Here is a 16,514-nt window from a genome sequence, read left to right as displayed (position 1 = left end):
AATTACTCCTAGACCAATATGATATATGACAGAGGGTGCAGGCGTAGATGGAAAATGAATATAATTTGTGTTATTATGGGCTGAGTAAATAAGTCTAAAATTTCAAAGAAAAATCAGCGTGTATCTTTATAATTTTATGCATACTATGTGCTTAGTCTTCTACTTCTGGCTAGTTTTTATATCTTGAAGTATTTCTAGCTCAGAAAAGACGTTTTGCTTGTGCATCTCAGACATTTTGTTAAATACAGCAAAGCCTAGCTCATTGTTCTTGGCTTTAATTGTGCTCAGTTGCTCTTTGATCTTATCAGCCGCTTTGGAAGCTAAGTCTATTCGCCGCATCAGATGCTTGGCCTCCTCCAGTGAGCTGTTTATACTTTTAAGAAAGTCTTCTTTATCTCCTCTGCTTTGCTTCTCCAGCAGCTCATTTACTTTGTCTTTAAGATCGTGGTTCTGCGCGGTTAGGGCCTTTATCTGATTTATTAGCTTTTCAGCTGTTTTTTCGCTGGTTTTCAGCTCTGGGGACAGCTTTATTTTCTTAGCAGTTGACAGAAAACCAATTGTACTTTTTGTTTCTGCCTGATCTTCTGGCTGCACAGCTCCAATAATTGCCAGATTGGAGTTCTGGCTGAGTGAGTCGCGGAGAAGAAAGGTCAGCTTCGAGTCCCTATAATTTATGTATTTCGCTTTGCTGTCTGCTGAAAGAGTGCTAATAATTCTACTGAGGCAGAGAAGGCTTTTGTTGATATTGCTGGTTTCCAAGGACTTATCTGCTGTTTTCTGCTTCTTTATTAGAAACTCAGAGCCACTTCCTCTTGCATTCTCTCTTTCACTTCGGCCATGCTTATCGTAGGAAAGCTTCTCTGACCCAGCCAGATCGACCAAAGTTATCTTGGATTCGGCCAAAAAGTGGTCGGTTTCCTTTGCAAGAGAAATTGTAAAGACCATATGGCTTCTGCTACTTCTACTGTTTACTTCGTTGCAGTCGGTCCGCCTATTTTTAATTCCTGCATTGAAGACACCCATTGCAGCATCAACCGTTGGGCACTCAACTGCCTGTATTCTGTCAAGTACTATGCCGGCACTGCTTTCCCTTACATTTATCTGGTCCAAGGAAAGAAGATCAAAAATCTTCTCATTGTATATTTCTATAACTGATATGGTCACATTCTTTACTTTCTCATCAAATATTTTTTTTATCGTTAGTGGAATAAGACCCGGGCTGTCCGCAGTTCCCTCCATTGTGTATGTTTTCCCACTGCCAGTCTGCCCATATGTGAATACAGTTGTACTATACCCGCTTAGAGCCATAGTAATCAGCGGGCACAAGCTCTGAAATACATTTGTTTGGTCTTTCCCATAGAAGATCTTGTCAAAGTCATACATGCCAGACTTGTCTATAACTGAGTTTTCTGAAAACATAAATGCCCCATCTCTCTTTTCGCCCTTCACCCGCAGAAACACTTTAACTCGCTCCATTGAATCTAAAAATAAAAAAAGTCTTTATGGATTTCATCTTAAAGCTTGATAAAGATAGAAATAATGCAGATGCGAATAGTCTTCTTCGCAGCCGTATGCAATAATTGCGCAGTTTCGAATCAGCGCAGTCTCTAATATTTTTGTTTTTAGTTTTTATACTTTCTTTTAGCCGCACAAATTTGCATGGACAGAAATCAAGTAGCAATAGAGCTATTCCGTGTTTGGAAGGAAAATAAATGCAGTGGAAGCTATTATAACGAATTGCCTGATGAGATTCAGAATATAGAAAATCCTTTGCTCCGAAGAGTGTATGTTCTTTTCTACTGTGCTCTTGCAAGGAGGCGATCCATAAAGAGCAGAATGGAGCCGATCAGGCAGTTGGAAAATATCAAACCAAAAACAACTAGAAAGCTTGTAACAAACAACTGGACAGGCCCAGTAGATCGGTTGAATCCTGTTGAGATAGCAAGAGCATCTTCTATAGAGATAAAGTCATGTCTAAAGAACAAAATAACTCTTAAGGCTGCGCAAAACATTAAGAATCTGGCTGTCTACATCGTGGAGTACAATGAAATACCCACAACAGTGCTTAGTCTTCTAGGTTTCAGCCTCATAAATACTTTCAAAGCCAACATGATAATGTATAATGCATGGAATGACGCAAATGAGATTGGCCTTTCAATACCAATGAGCCGGGTTCTCTATCGCTTAGGGTGGCTTGAGGGGATTGAAGTTAAACACATTGATACACTCTATCGATATGTAAAATTAGACTATGTAAAAGCAGCTCGCATCAAGAGTATAGTAGAAGGGCTATTCTCGTTCAAGCTCTGGAGAATAGTAATGCCAGGCTTTGACCACCATGGGGTTACTATATGTAAGAGAGAGCCTCTCTGCGGCCAGTGCATATTTAAGGAACAATGTCCCTCTAATAGAGAAACCAATGAAATAGCTACCTATTTAGACGAGCTGCAAAGCCAAGGATATTTCCCAGAGGAAAAGACCCCATATAAAAATGAGCATAAACCGCAAATAGAAGAAAAGCAGCTCCTGTCATACAGTGAGCCAGAAGAAGAGGACATGTCAGATATTTAGTTGTTCTAAGTAGCATGACCAATTAGACACACTAATACAGTTATAGTAATATTGCTATGTATGTACATTGTGGCAGGCTTGTGCTAGAAAGATATTTCCAGAGGTATTATTCTGTGCATGCAACCACTACCAGCTCTACTGGCATGGTGCTTATTCTCGTGCACTTTACTATACCACAGACTGCTGCCATATTTTAATAAGATCCTTTTCAAATGTAATTAAAACCATCTGGTGCATCTTCTTTCTAAGCTGCACCTAGAAATACCACACAATGTACATAGCAAGGCAGTTTATTTCTGTACCGTTTTACAGCAAAATTTTTATGCATACGGATATATTAAAAGTAGAGGGAAACATGTCTAGAATAGCGAGGGAAATAGAGAAGGTACCTGTTGCATTCCCAACCGAAACAGTGTATGGACTGGGTGCGCCAGTTTGGAGAGAAGATCTTATTAAAAAAGTGTTTGAAATAAAAAACAGACCCCAGGACAATCCGCTAATAGTGCATGTCTCGTCTTTGGAGCTTCTAAGAACGTGTATTGATGGAGAAATACCAGAAGTCTACCATGCGCTTATTGATGCATTCTGGCCAGGCCCTTTAACTCTTCTCTTCAAAAAGAGTAAAGAGCTTCCATACTCTGTAACAGCAGGCAGCGAATACGTGGCAATCCGCATGCCAGACCACAAAGATACCCTTCGGGTAATTGACCATATTAACCAGCCGCTTGTTGGTCCTTCTGCAAATAAAAGCAGCAGGCCAAGTCCTACAACAGCACAGCATGTGTTTGACGACCTAAATGGGTGTTTGTCGCTAATTATTGATGGAGGAGCGTGTGAAAAAGGCATCGAATCAACCGTTGTGAATGGAATATTAGACACACCGCTTTTGCTGCGGGCAGGAGCCATCTCATATGAAGAAATAAAAGAATACCTTCCACGACTAGAAATCAACAAAGGGACAAGCACTGTGGATGGAACTGTGTCACCAGGAACCAGATATAAACACTACTCCCCATCCGCAACAGTCATTATGATAACAGGAACAGCTGAAGAAATTGGCAGCAAGCTAAGCATAGTAGGAAAACTATCAACTGCTCTAAGCAGAGAAATATCCTCTAATGAGCCCAAAAGAGCATTTGGGTTTCTTCTGCCAGACAGCTATAAAGAATATATAAAGGACGAAGATACTGCATATTTCCTGGGAGAAGACGCAAAGACAGCAGCACAAAGAATATTTGACGGTCTAAGATATCTAGATAGACATGTATCTGTCATATATACAGCAGAAATTCCAAAGAATAACGAAGGAAGAGGTGTTATGGATAGACTTACAAAGGCAGCCACGCATTTTATATGAAGGTCAATTAAACATATGCGAGTATGCGCACATCTTGGTAGAGAGCTATTTAACCTTTACAAATTTTATTTTGTGCGTTTTTTCATATGGCGGTAGAGTGCATTACAGTATGTTTTCCATTTAAGCTGCAAGGAGTAGAGTACAGAACGAAGCTGCACACCCCCCTAACAAGAAAAGAGAACATAGTCATCTTTTCGCTTCCATTTAATTCGCTAATCCGGGTAAACTCAGAAAAGGCATATTCGGTGAAGTACATAGTAACAGAAAAAAAAGAAGCAGATGTGATGAAAATTCTATATCAGATAATAATTGAGTTTAAAAGCATTAATGATGCAATAGACTTCTTTAACACACCAGTTGTCCATGTTTCCTACAGTGAAACAACTCTCTTGCAAAATCTAGACGAAAAATTAGCAGAGGCCTCTGATATACTTGAGAAAACAGGACAGTCATGGAAGAAAAAGAGAAAGACAGAAGTGGATGAGGAGGGATATTTCACATGCTAATCATGCCAGAATGTATTTTCTTGCAGCAAGTCTTTATAAGTATAGAGAAGTACGCCTGTTTGTTCCCGAGTGCAGCATAGGTTGAGAAAAAACTAGTATATTATAAAATTAAAGTTAACATCACATTATTAGCCTTTTATACAAACTGTATTTTTATTTACTGGCTAAATAGCAGCTGCCTCTGCCTGTCCAGATTTTGGCCACTAATAATAAATAGAGCGAAAGTATTTAATAAAAATAATAAAGGCAGAGACAGATTGGCCATACTACCTGAAGTACTGCATTTTATTTGCGACTTTATTTAAGTTCAGTTATTTGCACTGAAGACTATTATATATTTAAGAAACTCGTATTTTCAGAAAAGACAAATCTTGATAATAGTGCTCCTTAAGGCAGCAATGGAATTAATTGGCTTTAACTCAAGGTATAATAGCGGGCTTAGATAGAGTTAATCATTCTACTGCATGGATCATATTCAATATATCTTGAATAGGACATACAAATAGAATAGGTAGCTAAAGAAAAGGGCTATTCAAAGTGCATATTCAAAGAAAACACTGGGGATAAACAATTAGCATAGCGTATATTAAAAGAGTTTTAATTTCTTTTTAAATCATAACGGTATCTTGTAGGATGTTCAGAACAAATTCAGATTGTAAAAGAACTATAGAGTCTAGTACTATCTAGCATTAAGTGCAGTGACTAAGGTATTAGTATAATAGTAGAGTGCTGCTTCTGCAATAGAATATGGCAATTCCATGAGTATCTGAGGGTTTAGCTGAGTATAAGCCGTGTGTCCAAAAAGATAGTTGACTGTATGCTTTGCAAATTATTCGGGCGCACTATATAACTGTATATAGCCATAGTAGATTAAAATATACTGTATAGAAGATATTCTTCTCTTGTATACGCAGCCATTCTACTGGCTGTTTCTAATAATGCATTGCATCTCCTTAAAATTATTTTTGGTTATGAAGTTCTCTCTATGCAGGTACTGCAGCCTGTTCATGGCGAATGAGAAATAGTCCAAGGAACCTTTTTCCTTATTCGTTAAAAGCATCTGAATAGCCCATATAAACCAATAGTAGTGCGGAATACACTGCATCTTCTCAACTTCTTGCAGAAACTTTCCTACTGAGATTGTATTACTCCTTTGTCTAAGATACTCCTTCACAAATATCTTTGCGCTTTCAGATTGTATAAAGTGCTGCTTCTTTGCCAGTGGTGCTCCCCGGACTGCGTAATTAGTCGAGGCTTCATTGAAAAGGTTTGCAATCTCTACTGTTGGAATATTTCTGGAGACATGCTCAAAGTCAATGATCTTTGCCTCTTTTTCAGGCAGAATTAGAATATTTCCAAACTGCAGGTCGTTATGGCAAAGACACAGATCGTCTTTGAAAAGGCTTTCACTATAGAGCTGATCGATCTTTTTCTCTATCTTTTTGCATATCTGCATAAAGCGAACAAACTTTATCTTACTGTTCAGGCTCTCTCTTTCCTGGACCATTCTGTCCAGATAGAAAATATCCATTTCAGCAGAGGGCAGTTCTCTTTTCTCTGAGTGTATACAAGCTAGTGCTTTTGCTAGGCTAATAAGGACGTTTTCTTCTTTAAATAAGGACTTAGTCAGAGCCACATGGTCGATGTATTCATCAATGCGATAGTTTTTGCACTCATAAAGGATCCTTGGGCTTTTAAAAAATAACTGCCACTGCAGCTCCTTTATATCCCTGCTGTTTGCCAAATATTCTTTATAAAGATATTTCGTGTCTCCATGTGAAACTTTATATACAACATTGCTATATCCGGCCTTTTCTCTTTCTGCATCTAGCTCTGCTGGGCTACATTCTAAATACCGTGCAACTAGATCGATTATTTTTTTGACTTTTCCTTTCAAAGCTCTTTTCGGTTCTCTTGCTATGCAATCTTCCATACCTTTAAAATTTTAAAACACTGTATTTATTCTTTTTATTTGCGGATACTCTTACAGAAAGTAGATTATTCTTAACTTCCTAGTCTCTAGGCACCAACCTAGCTATTTATTCTTCTCTTCTAGCTATATAGATGATCAAGTGATTATTGACCAGATATATCAATACAATCTGAATCACTGAAATTAATTCTTATTTGTTCTAGCATGAAAATGCAAAAAGAACAGCAGATAGAGATCTATTCTGATGCCTTTACAGCATCAGATTGAATCACAAATGTTTTATAGAAGATATTTCTTGTAATTTTACGGTTGGTGACTTGGACCTGTTGCATATTTGATAATTGTATTTCTTGTTTCAGACATCTTCCGCCTTTTCTTGAATTGAATTGTTCTTACTATTATATAGTCAGTTGCTGATATACGAGGAATTTCACAGAGTTAATGAAAGTGGGAGTTTTACCACAATATTCTTTTATGTTTCTGCGTAAAATCATCACCTTCTCTTATTGCGGATGTTTCTAGAGACACTTTTTGTTTATAAAGATCTTATGTCCGTTGGCTGTGGGTACATGCCTAAATGAGAAAAGTTCTTTAAGTAGATGCATTCTGTACAGGAAGAACAGATAGCGCACAAGAAACATTCTGGCATCTCATTCACTGCAGACTATTTCTCATCAAGAACTCTCTCTAACTGGTACCCATTCGGGATCTGTACATTGTCACTGGCAAGGTCTGCATGAATAGCCCCCCATCCAAATAAAATATGTGTGCTTCGAAGGGACTCTGCTGATTTTGAGATTAGAACCTTCATTACGGGAGGCTGCAGGGTTATTTGGTCTTTGAAAGCCTCTGGGAAAAGAACTGCCTCACTGCTTTTCTCTACTATTTTGTGCATTACGCGTACAGTGTTTACAGGATCAATGCCTACAGCGCTTTCTCCGCTTAGCATAACACAGGCAGCTCCTGAGAGAACAGCAAAGGAAAGGTCAGTTACTTCTGCACGGGTTGGCTTTAAAGAGCACTTCATGCTTTCTAGTATCTCAGTGGCAACAATAAACGGCTTTTTCTGGTACTTGCATTCTTTCGCAATCATGCATTGGGAAAAGAAAAGATTTGAGTAGTCTGTTTCTATTCCTAAATCACCCCTTGCTATCATCACTCCATCTGCCTCCTCTACTATTTCGGATAGATTATTCAGTCCCTCTGTACTTTCTATTTTAGCAATGACTTTCACATTTGGCCTTCCAGTAAGCATCTGTTTTATGTCCTTTATATCCTGTCTTCTTTGAATGAACGAAGCAAATATTAAGTCTACTCCATGCTGAATGCCAAACTCAATGGACTTTCGGTCGTTCTCTGTTAGATTAGGAAGGGACAGCTTTATGTTAGGGATATTTACGCCCTTTCTAGACAAGATACACCCGCTGTTTTTGGCTTTCGTGGTGATTTCTTCTCTTTTCTTGGATACACTAAGTACTTCAAGCTCCAGCTTACCGTCATCAATGAAGATTGAGCGGCATGCATCGCTTAAGTCGTCGTATATGTTTTTGTGGTCTATAAATACTTTACTCTTTTCGCAGCTGTCTGAGTACTTTGTGTCAGTAGTGAGGACAACTGTGTCCCCTTGGTTAATCAGGATTCCTACGTCAGGAACTATTCCTGTGCGAATTTCAGGTCCCTTTGTGTCCATAGCAATACTGAGCGCAGAGTACTTTATATTTTCTCTAAGGTGGTTTAGCATATTAAGGACTGCATGGCTGCTTTCTCCAGCTGCATGACTTAGATTGATCCTTGCAATAGACATTCCTTCATCAATCATCTTACAGATTATTTCTTCAGAACTGCTTGCTGGACCTAGTGTACATATTATCTTACTTGGTAGAAGTTTCTTCATGAGAAAACAAATAAATCACATACTATTTAATTAAGATGAAGATCTATATATATTTAGACAGTCCATGGACAGGCATATGGTAGATTATCTATGCTTTGCATCTTATTTATCCATAAACCCATATGAATATATAGTTAAGTACCACGTAGCCTGTATTGCAGCCAGAGTTAGAACTCAGTCATTGAGCCAGACAGGCCCAAATAGTAGCCACAGTCTAAGAATCTACAAAAACCCATAAAGAGTCTGCATGACAGAGTGCATTAGTTTATATTTAACTCAGGCACATTGCAGAGCCATAGAATCTCTTTCAAATTCTGCATCAAATGCTAATTGTATTCATGAATGTCTGAAAGGCACTTGCATGTAGCCCAAAAGTATGCCTGTGTGTGAGTTAAGAACAGTGCATAATAAAAACTAGAACAGAGTACTAATAGGATTTTCACCATGTATGCTGCTGTCTTGCAAGTGCATTTTCAGTGTATCTTGGGCTGTCTCTGCAAGTTAGAAGTTTTCTTTCTGTTTGATGGCCATGGACTAAGCTAGAAATGCATTTTTATTTTTATTTTCCTATGGTAATGACTACGCTCTTTAAGACGCTAATTAATAAAAGAGTAAGAATAGAACTAAAGAATAGCTTAAAAATAACAGGGCTATTGGAGGATATAGATACGTTCTTTAACTTTAAATTAAGAGATACAGATAAAATAGATATTCCCTTCTTAAGAAATAATAACATTTTTATCCGAGGATCAGCAATTAAAGAGATATGGATGAGTGAGGATGATGTAAATGTGAAAAGATTAGAAGATGCCACAAGAAAAGCACTTTTGTACAAGAAAATAATAGAAAAATAAACAATACAAGCAGATTGATCCATACATTAGAATTCTTTATCATTTAGATTCTTCTATATAGTTATTGTAAACGTATCGATACACTGAGACATAAAATATTGCCAGGCTTTTGAGAGTGTACAGGTGCAGGACAAGATAGGTTGTACTTATTTAGGGAAAATGACCAGTAATAAGCAAAGATGATCTTTATTAAAATACAAATATTATGTCATTTTTGTAGGGCTGTCTGATGGAAGGTTTTTGAGTGTGGAGAACATCTCCTTCAGATTTACTTTGGTATTTACAGACGACCCAAAGATTTTTTCTGCTTGGTCTTCGCTCTGCATGAGAAGCTTTCTAGGAAGAGATGGACTGTCTACCCACTTTGTGTTGTATTTAATGCCACGTGACGGCTCGTCGTCTGAGAAGTCAATGACCGGTGTAAATGCACTTTCTGGCTCGGAGTGTTTGTCCTTTGCATCTGCAGGTTCTTGTGCAGGAGGGGGCTGTGGAGTGTGGTCTTGCTTAATCTTAGTCTTGAAGGTTTTCAGCAGCTTATTCAGCTCAAATGTCTTCTCTTTCAGCTCTTCTGGTTTCAAGCCAACGAATGACTGGTTTGGTCTGTCCCTTTTCTTCTCAGAGATAAGCCTCTTCTGGCTTGTGATTAGGTTCTTTTTAACAGCCTCTACTGATATTTCGTTCTTCGATGGAAGAAGTCTTTCAAAATTGCTTTCATCAACAGAGTGGGCCACTGAGAGAGTTGATGACAGGTGGATATTTTTGCTTGGTTTGTCCATCTCAGTTGAAGACTCGTTGTATGACTTCTTGAAGTGGTCCTTTCTTATTTCCTTTGTCTCATCCGAAAGTCTCTCTTTATTAACTGCCGTGTTAGTGTTTATGGTGTCTTTTTTATTCGGGACATCTGAGATAATAGAAGGCATTACCACCTCACCATCCAAAAAGGCCTTGTTTTTAGGTGTAGAGACAGCAGGCGTAGATCGATCTAAGGGTGGAGTAATGTCCTCTTTGGCAAGGTCACCGACAGCAATTGAAATCTTTGGCTCTGAGGTCTCTGCTGGTGTCTCTTTGTTCATTAGCGATGTTTTAGCTGATTTTGGCATAGACTTGGACTCTATACCGACCAGAGGCATACCACTCGAAGTCTCTTTTACAGGCGTTGTAGTTTGCACGGATGTCTCTGCTGTTTTTTCTAATGGCTCTGTGCTAGTAGATGAAGGGTGTGCCACCGATGCATCAGATGTTTTCTCTGACTTTTCCCCTATTGGCTCAGGTTTCTCTTCTGCAGTCTCCTTAGTACTTTGCTTCTTTGGACTGGCACTAGTAGATGGATCAACCTTCTTCTCTTTCTGCTGAATAACCAGGCTATCCTGTCCAGTTGGATTAGCCATAGGATTCATCTTCTCAAACAAGCTTAAAGGAGAAAGAACAGTAGCTGGGCTCTCAGTGGGCTTACTCTCACTCTTCTCTGTCTCTACTGTCTGTGCTTCTTTTTTACTAGTTTGCATCTCTTTTTTACTCGATGCATCCTTTGCTATCTTTTTGCTCTCAGAAGGGTCTTCTTTTTTCTCAGACAAGACAGGCTGTGCTTTCTTGGTGGTTTTTTTTACGGATGAAGGTTCTTCGGATGGACTAGCACTCTTCTCCTTCTGCTTTTTTGCTTTCTTGGAGGTTTTCTTCTCAGATGTGTCTTTGCTAATAGCCTGTTCCTTTTCTGGTGAAGGAGATGTCTTCTTGGAAGGGACCTCTGCTTTCTCTTCTGTCTCACTTAACTGAGCCTTCTGAGTACTCTTCACTCCCTCCTTGTCTTGAACTTTCTTGGTCCTTGGTTTCTTGGCTACTGAAGAAGGCCCTTTCTTGGGCTCTTTCTCTGCAGGAACCTGGATTTCTGTGCCGTGTGCTGCGCTTTCTTTCTCTGCTTCTTTTGGTCCCTTCTTCTCTGCAGTCTGCACAGTCTTTTTTACCTTTTTTCTCTTCTCCTTTGCATCCTCCTGCTCTAAGACTACGTGCTTCTCTACCAGGGAAGGCGGGATAAAGGTATTTTTAATTCGCATCTCCTGTATTTTCTTTACCACCTCAGACTTTTCCTCACTCAAATACTCCCTCCATTCTTTTATGCACTGTGTAACTATCCCATGGCCTGTGTCTTTGCTCATTTTTATTTTTATTTTCACTTTTTCACTTTTATATACAATAAAGCCAGCTCCTAGCTATAAATAGGAAATGAATAAAAAATATTTTATGAAAATAGGAAAGGGCGCAATTGAGAGAAAGAATAGTCTGACACGAAAAATAGCTGGATTCATCTTTTTAGTTGGAATAAGCATCTTTTGGCTTATATTCTTGACCCCTCTTCTTGGGTCTATCATATTTCTTACAGGAATGAAGCGTAATCTGAGCAATCTTAAGCTATCAAAGATAGATATAACACATCCTGATAAGATAGAGATATCTGTGAATTATTTGCTAGGTCTCCCTTACTTTAGTATCTATGCAAAGGACATTATGATAGGGGTGAGTACATCAAGAAATGAAAAGCCTCTTGGGTACTGGTACATCAGTGAAATAGAGGTAGTTAATAATAAGAATAATACAGTGAATGCTTCAATGCAGTATGTTACGCCTAAGCATACATCTAATATCGACGAAAAATTTTTGCTGAATGTTGAAAACCAGCTATTATTTACCTTTAAGGGAACCGTTTTTCTAAAGCTAAAAAAGAATCTTCCTGGGATAAGCATTCCTGTAGTTTTCCCGTATACTCTAGGATGGTACATAGGAAAGAATCCTTCAATCACAGGCATTAAAAAGAGTGGGCTGAAGCTGGTAGACACGCTTCTTAAGAGCATTGAGTCTGAAAGACAGCCAGCCACTGACGCACAAGTAGGGCAGCAGACTACAAGAGGAGATATGCCAATTCAGATAAAAAAGTACTTTGTAGAAGAGGTTGAAAATGTGACAAAAGTTACAGCACGGTATCAGTATACGAATATCCCATCATGCTTATCTGCTAATATTCCTAGTGTAAAATTAGGCCTGTACATAGATAATAAGAGCGTAGGAAGCCTGTCTGTGGAAAAGCACACTATTAGAAGAGGCGTAATCCATGGTGGATTTAATAGAAGTACAGCACAAGACAGTAATATGCCTATAGGGAAAGAACAAACAGGAAAGAATCCAAAGAAAGACACCCGGAATGAAAAGGATCCAAAAAAGACTAAGGATAACCCAATAGATACTAGTAACACTGCGCAGTTTACTCTAACACTTACACCAGAGAACAGTCAGAACATAAGAGATGCCTTAGGGAAGTATATGGGCAGAGAGGCAATTGCGTTCACCTTTAGTGTAGATGAGTTTAAAAAGTTCGCTGATCCACCGTACACATTCCACTATAGGATCCTTAAGCAAATCAGTACAATATACATAAACAGAATAATACCAGGCCAAAAGAGAGATATGCAAATAAAGGACACGCCTCTGTTTGAAGGAAGAATAGAAGGAGTGGAGAAAAATGGGCTACGATGTAAGCTGATATTTAATGAAGAACTATTCCCATACAAAAGGATGGTTGAAAGCATTAACACAGGAAGAATTCCTAGCACAAGTCTAAATCTATTTATTAATAATGAATGCTCAATCATAGGCACTGGGTACCATTACAGGAAAGAATCGCAAGAGAGAGACAGCGAGTACTACAAGAACTTTCTAGTGATGGAATGTATACTCACGATTCCAACAAGCATGGAAAACCTTTCCTCTTTATTTAAGAATAACAGTCCGGATATTTCCGGTTTGATGCAGAATTCAGAGGTGTCCGTTAAAAAGAGCTCTAACCATTGTTTAAATACAATAATGAGCGGATTTGGAATGCGATGGAGAGCAGGATTAGGCATATCCGTAGGATATGTGTGGCTAGAACCTCTTCCATCGACTAAAGAATCTGTTGAATACTCTACAACCTACAAGGTGCTACTAGACCTTAATAAGCAGATTACAGGAATTAACATAAAATCACCACTAGAGCAGCTAGTCAAAGAGCCTGACCAGGCACTCCATAGTTATATTCCCAGTGAAAGCGTAAATGCACCAAGTGCGCGCATAGAACCCAAAGAAAGAATTTCTTATGATGAAGAGCTGGAAAATGGCGTAGCTGCAACATGCACAATAGAATGCAAGGATAGAGCAGAGTTGGAAAATTATGTGAGAATCGCCTGGATAGACACGGATATAGTGCTTGCACAGGAGGGTGTTTTTGTCACATTGGGAATGAATAAGTCATATATTGATGTTCTGGCTAGTCCATCTTCAAATGAGTGGAGTATAAGGAGTTCAGTGCAAACTGTTATACAGATATCTGTAAATACTGACCCTGATGCAAAAACTCCCGAAAAGATTTCGCTGATTGAGTTTAGAGACCCGAATGGTCTAAGAACAGTACACAGACTGCAGCCAATTCATCTGAGCATGAAAAGACCTAATAGCAGGCTTGGTACTAGAAGCACAATTTTGATGAATATTGATACGTTTGTGAATGACCTAATAAAGAACCTGCATATGGAAGGCAGTAAGTCTGCCATGAACATGAACGGGAATAATGCTATGATAAATACACTAGCTGTTCTATTTCGCCTAAATAAGATAAACCTTCCAGAGCCTAAAAATCCAAAGCCAAAAAGATCATCTGTGGCTTTTTTGGTCTGCATTCCTCCAACAGCAATTGCTCTGTACGAACACTCTGCCTCGCAATTAGCAGGGATTCTTCGGGCTGATTCTATGGAAGTGAAATTTGTCTATTGCGAAATGGGTGGAGGCAGCATTGAAATACACAAGTCCGTCGTTAATCCACTTAAAGAAGAAAAGCGCATACTCATACAGGGCGTGCTTGGAGAGGCAGTTTTCACAGAAGGGCTCTCACTTCAGAGGAAAGGCTTTTCAAATTATTTCTATCCATTCAACAGAAGCTTAGTAGGCCTCTTTAAGGTAGGCATGAAAATAGCTTTGGGTGATGGATTTAAGGAAAATAGCACTGTAGTAGCTGGAGTTAGCAACTCCTCCGATGAGAAAGCACCAGAAGTCCGAAATATTAAGGTTGCTGTCTCCGGGAATGGCGCAGATAAGGAGTATCAGAATGGTTTAGTATTCCGCACCACAGCATTCTATGGGGAAAAAGCACTGCAAAAACCGCCAAAAAATAGAATTGCTATCTGTACGGATGGAATTGTTTCAGTCTCTAATATGTACATGAAAATAACAAGTGAAAGCAATGCCATTGTATACCTAAAGATTGAATTCATACAGATGGGATTTGTCGACAAGCTGTTTGAGTTCCGTGCAAATCTGACACTCTGCTTATATAACGAACTCTTTGATCTGCTGCTGTCATCTGATTCGTGTTTGGTCAACATGGAGCTGGGGTCTATCTGTGAAGAAAGCAAAGAACACACTTCAAAGACAACTCTGCAGGGAATGAGCACTCTTATAATGATCAACCGCACAATACATAACTACTTGAAAAAGAAGTCCACAGACGATATACCTAAGAATGAGGCTTTCTTTGATATAGTAATGAGAAAAATACGCACTATTTTTGTAGAGAATAACGCTGTGCATGTTTCTGTAGAGAAGCACCTGGCTAGAAATAGCAAGCTATTTGATGAAAAGCAAGTCAGCAGCTACACAAACTCGCTTATTTCTACGATAGAAAAAGAGAAGTGTGAATATACTGGCCGAAATATTCACTACAAGAATCGATATATTCCCCCGTGCACAGAGAAGGACCAACCAGAGCCAATGCTTAAAACCCGCCTGCATAAGATACACATCACTGCAGAGCAAGAAAAGACAATTGAGAACATGAATTGTCTAGGCATATTAATACCATTCTCTGTGAAAACCAATATGATCAGGAAAGCCCTTTCAGACAGCGTCAATAAACAAGGCGGACTAGGATCTTATCTTGATATGGTAAAAAACGGAAAAAAGAATATTAATCTGTCCATTGAGGTAAACAACCTGCCTATTGGAAAGATAAAAAGTACTAAAAATGAGCCAGAGAGTAGCCCTGTGCTGCTTTACATTCAGAAGGCATCATGGGCATATACTAATGAAGCCAAGCCAGAAACAGGCAGAAATTCCATGCCACTAGACACAATTTCTGTTTGCATGTCAGTAGTTGCACCCCATTACTTTACGCTCTCTGAGTACTCCACGAAGCAGGTTGAACTAGCACCTATCCCAAGGCTAGCATACAATGTGTATATGAAGAAAAAAATGGAAAAAAAACTGCCTATTGATCAGCAAAATAATACAGAGTTAAGACCAGAACCTTCTGTTGGCTCATTTTACTGGTGTTTTAATACAGCCTTATTTTTATGTAAAAAGAGCTTTAGTTCTATTAAGTCTATGCTCTGGGCAGAAAAAGTTGAAAATATCTTTAACTATGGAATAATTCCAGATAGTCTTTTGAAAAACAACTTCAATGGGTATAGAGCTATATATATAAAGAAAACCCCAAGATTTTCAATAGATACAGATGAGATTCGTGCAGAACAGAAACAAGACAAGTCAAGTACTTCTACTGCAGAAACAGAAATTCCCTCAGAAAATATGTTCAACCTTGCCTCATATGACTACAGCAAGAACTTCTATCTAATGGGCACAAGCAATCACACACCTACATTATATATATATCCTGCCTTAATAGATATTGACAAATCTCCAACCAAAAGAATAGCTTTTATTATGTATATGCACTTTAATCGCACATACTCCTTCATTATGGATATCTTCCAAAGTAAGCCTGAGAAAGAACCAGAACATGCCTCATCAAATTTATATTTAGTGGTAAATAACATGATGCTTCTTTCTATTGAACTGCAGCCTAAAAAAGAAGCTAAAGTAGGAACAATTGGAAAAGTGGTTATTAATTGCATGAATAGTATGGTATCTCTATTTAGGAATCCAATATTCAATTACGTCTTCATACGATCAAACGGGAAAATGGATCCATCTGCAACAGGAATTCTATCCCAGAGTCAAATAGAAGAACGCATAAATGAAATATCAGAGCAAGTATTTAAAAGGCTTTACACACAAGATGCCCCAAGTGCCCACATATCCAAAATATTTGCAAACCAGTAAAACCTGCAAAGAAAGAAATAGCCTAACTAAAAGATAGTATAGCAGAGCCTGGATACTATAAAGTCTTTCTATGTCTTTTATATGGCACCTGCAACTAAGTATTCATTCTAGCAAAAAGTCTTAATAAAACACCAAATCCCCTTGATACGCCCACGTACACTTGCATGGATTATCCTACAATAAATAATATTAATATACTGTACTTTTCCCAAGAGAACTAATTCTGAAATAAATACGCTTAAAATCCTCAGAGAAAATA

The 16,514-nt window shown here is 38.5% G+C and overlaps 10 protein-coding genes across 10 annotated transcripts; 6 read left to right on the top strand and 4 right to left on the bottom strand.

Annotated features, from left to right (window-relative positions):
* Positions 1-159: 159 nt before the first annotated feature.
* Positions 160-1,476, bottom strand: NESG_01462 (uncharacterized protein; the record flags this gene model as incomplete). The annotated part of the gene is made up of 1 exon (XM_053049091.1): positions 160-1,476. The coding sequence occupies one exon, from the start codon at positions 1,474-1,476 to the stop codon at positions 160-162; it is 1,317 nt and encodes a 438-aa protein (XP_052904896.1).
* A 183-nt stretch (positions 1,477-1,659) lies between these two features.
* NESG_01461 (uncharacterized protein) lies at positions 1,660-2,571 on the top strand (the record flags this gene model as incomplete). The annotated part of the gene is made up of 1 exon (XM_053049090.1): positions 1,660-2,571. One exon carries the CDS (start codon positions 1,660-1,662, stop codon positions 2,569-2,571), a length of 912 nt encoding a protein of 303 aa, XP_052904895.1.
* Positions 2,572-2,893: 322 nt separating this feature from the next.
* NESG_01460 (uncharacterized protein) lies at positions 2,894-3,928 on the top strand (the record flags this gene model as incomplete). The annotated part of the gene is made up of 1 exon (XM_053049089.1): positions 2,894-3,928. The coding sequence occupies one exon, from the start codon at positions 2,894-2,896 to the stop codon at positions 3,926-3,928; it is 1,035 nt and encodes a 344-aa protein (XP_052904894.1).
* An 86-nt stretch (positions 3,929-4,014) lies between these two features.
* On the top strand, positions 4,015-4,434 carry NESG_01459 (uncharacterized protein; the record flags this gene model as incomplete). Its single annotated transcript, XM_053049088.1, has 1 exon — positions 4,015-4,434. The coding sequence occupies one exon, from the start codon at positions 4,015-4,017 to the stop codon at positions 4,432-4,434; it is 420 nt and encodes a 139-aa protein (XP_052904893.1).
* A 919-nt stretch (positions 4,435-5,353) lies between these two features.
* Positions 5,354-6,367, bottom strand: NESG_01458 (uncharacterized protein; the record flags this gene model as incomplete). Its single annotated transcript, XM_053049087.1, has 1 exon — positions 5,354-6,367. One exon carries the CDS (start codon positions 6,365-6,367, stop codon positions 5,354-5,356), a length of 1,014 nt encoding a protein of 337 aa, XP_052904892.1.
* Positions 6,368-7,031: 664 nt separating this feature from the next.
* Positions 7,032-8,261, bottom strand: NESG_01457 (pyruvate kinase; the record flags this gene model as incomplete). Its single annotated transcript, XM_053049086.1, has 1 exon — positions 7,032-8,261. One exon carries the CDS (start codon positions 8,259-8,261, stop codon positions 7,032-7,034), a length of 1,230 nt encoding a protein of 409 aa, XP_052904891.1.
* Positions 8,262-8,325: 64 nt separating this feature from the next.
* Positions 8,326-8,499, top strand: NESG_01456 (uncharacterized protein; the record flags this gene model as incomplete). Its single annotated transcript, XM_053049085.1, has 1 exon — positions 8,326-8,499. The coding sequence occupies one exon, from the start codon at positions 8,326-8,328 to the stop codon at positions 8,497-8,499; it is 174 nt and encodes a 57-aa protein (XP_052904890.1).
* A 331-nt stretch (positions 8,500-8,830) lies between these two features.
* On the top strand, positions 8,831-9,115 carry NESG_01455 (uncharacterized protein; the record flags this gene model as incomplete). Its single annotated transcript, XM_053049084.1, has 1 exon — positions 8,831-9,115. The coding sequence occupies one exon, from the start codon at positions 8,831-8,833 to the stop codon at positions 9,113-9,115; it is 285 nt and encodes a 94-aa protein (XP_052904889.1).
* A 203-nt stretch (positions 9,116-9,318) lies between these two features.
* On the bottom strand, positions 9,319-11,268 carry NESG_01454 (uncharacterized protein; the record flags this gene model as incomplete). The annotated part of the gene is made up of 1 exon (XM_053049083.1): positions 9,319-11,268. The coding sequence occupies one exon, from the start codon at positions 11,266-11,268 to the stop codon at positions 9,319-9,321; it is 1,950 nt and encodes a 649-aa protein (XP_052904888.1).
* A 67-nt stretch (positions 11,269-11,335) lies between these two features.
* On the top strand, positions 11,336-16,255 carry NESG_01453 (uncharacterized protein; the record flags this gene model as incomplete). The annotated part of the gene is made up of 1 exon (XM_053049082.1): positions 11,336-16,255. The coding sequence occupies one exon, from the start codon at positions 11,336-11,338 to the stop codon at positions 16,253-16,255; it is 4,920 nt and encodes a 1,639-aa protein (XP_052904887.1).
* Between the last annotated feature and the right edge of the window lie 259 nt (positions 16,256-16,514).

Source organism: Nematocida ausubeli, assembly GCF_000738915.1.
Source record: "Nematocida ausubeli strain ERTm6 chromosome Unknown supercont2.3, whole genome shotgun sequence".
Taxonomy (NCBI): domain Eukaryota; kingdom Fungi; phylum Microsporidia; genus Nematocida; species Nematocida ausubeli.
This window is presented reverse-complemented; position numbering and strand designations above follow the sequence as displayed.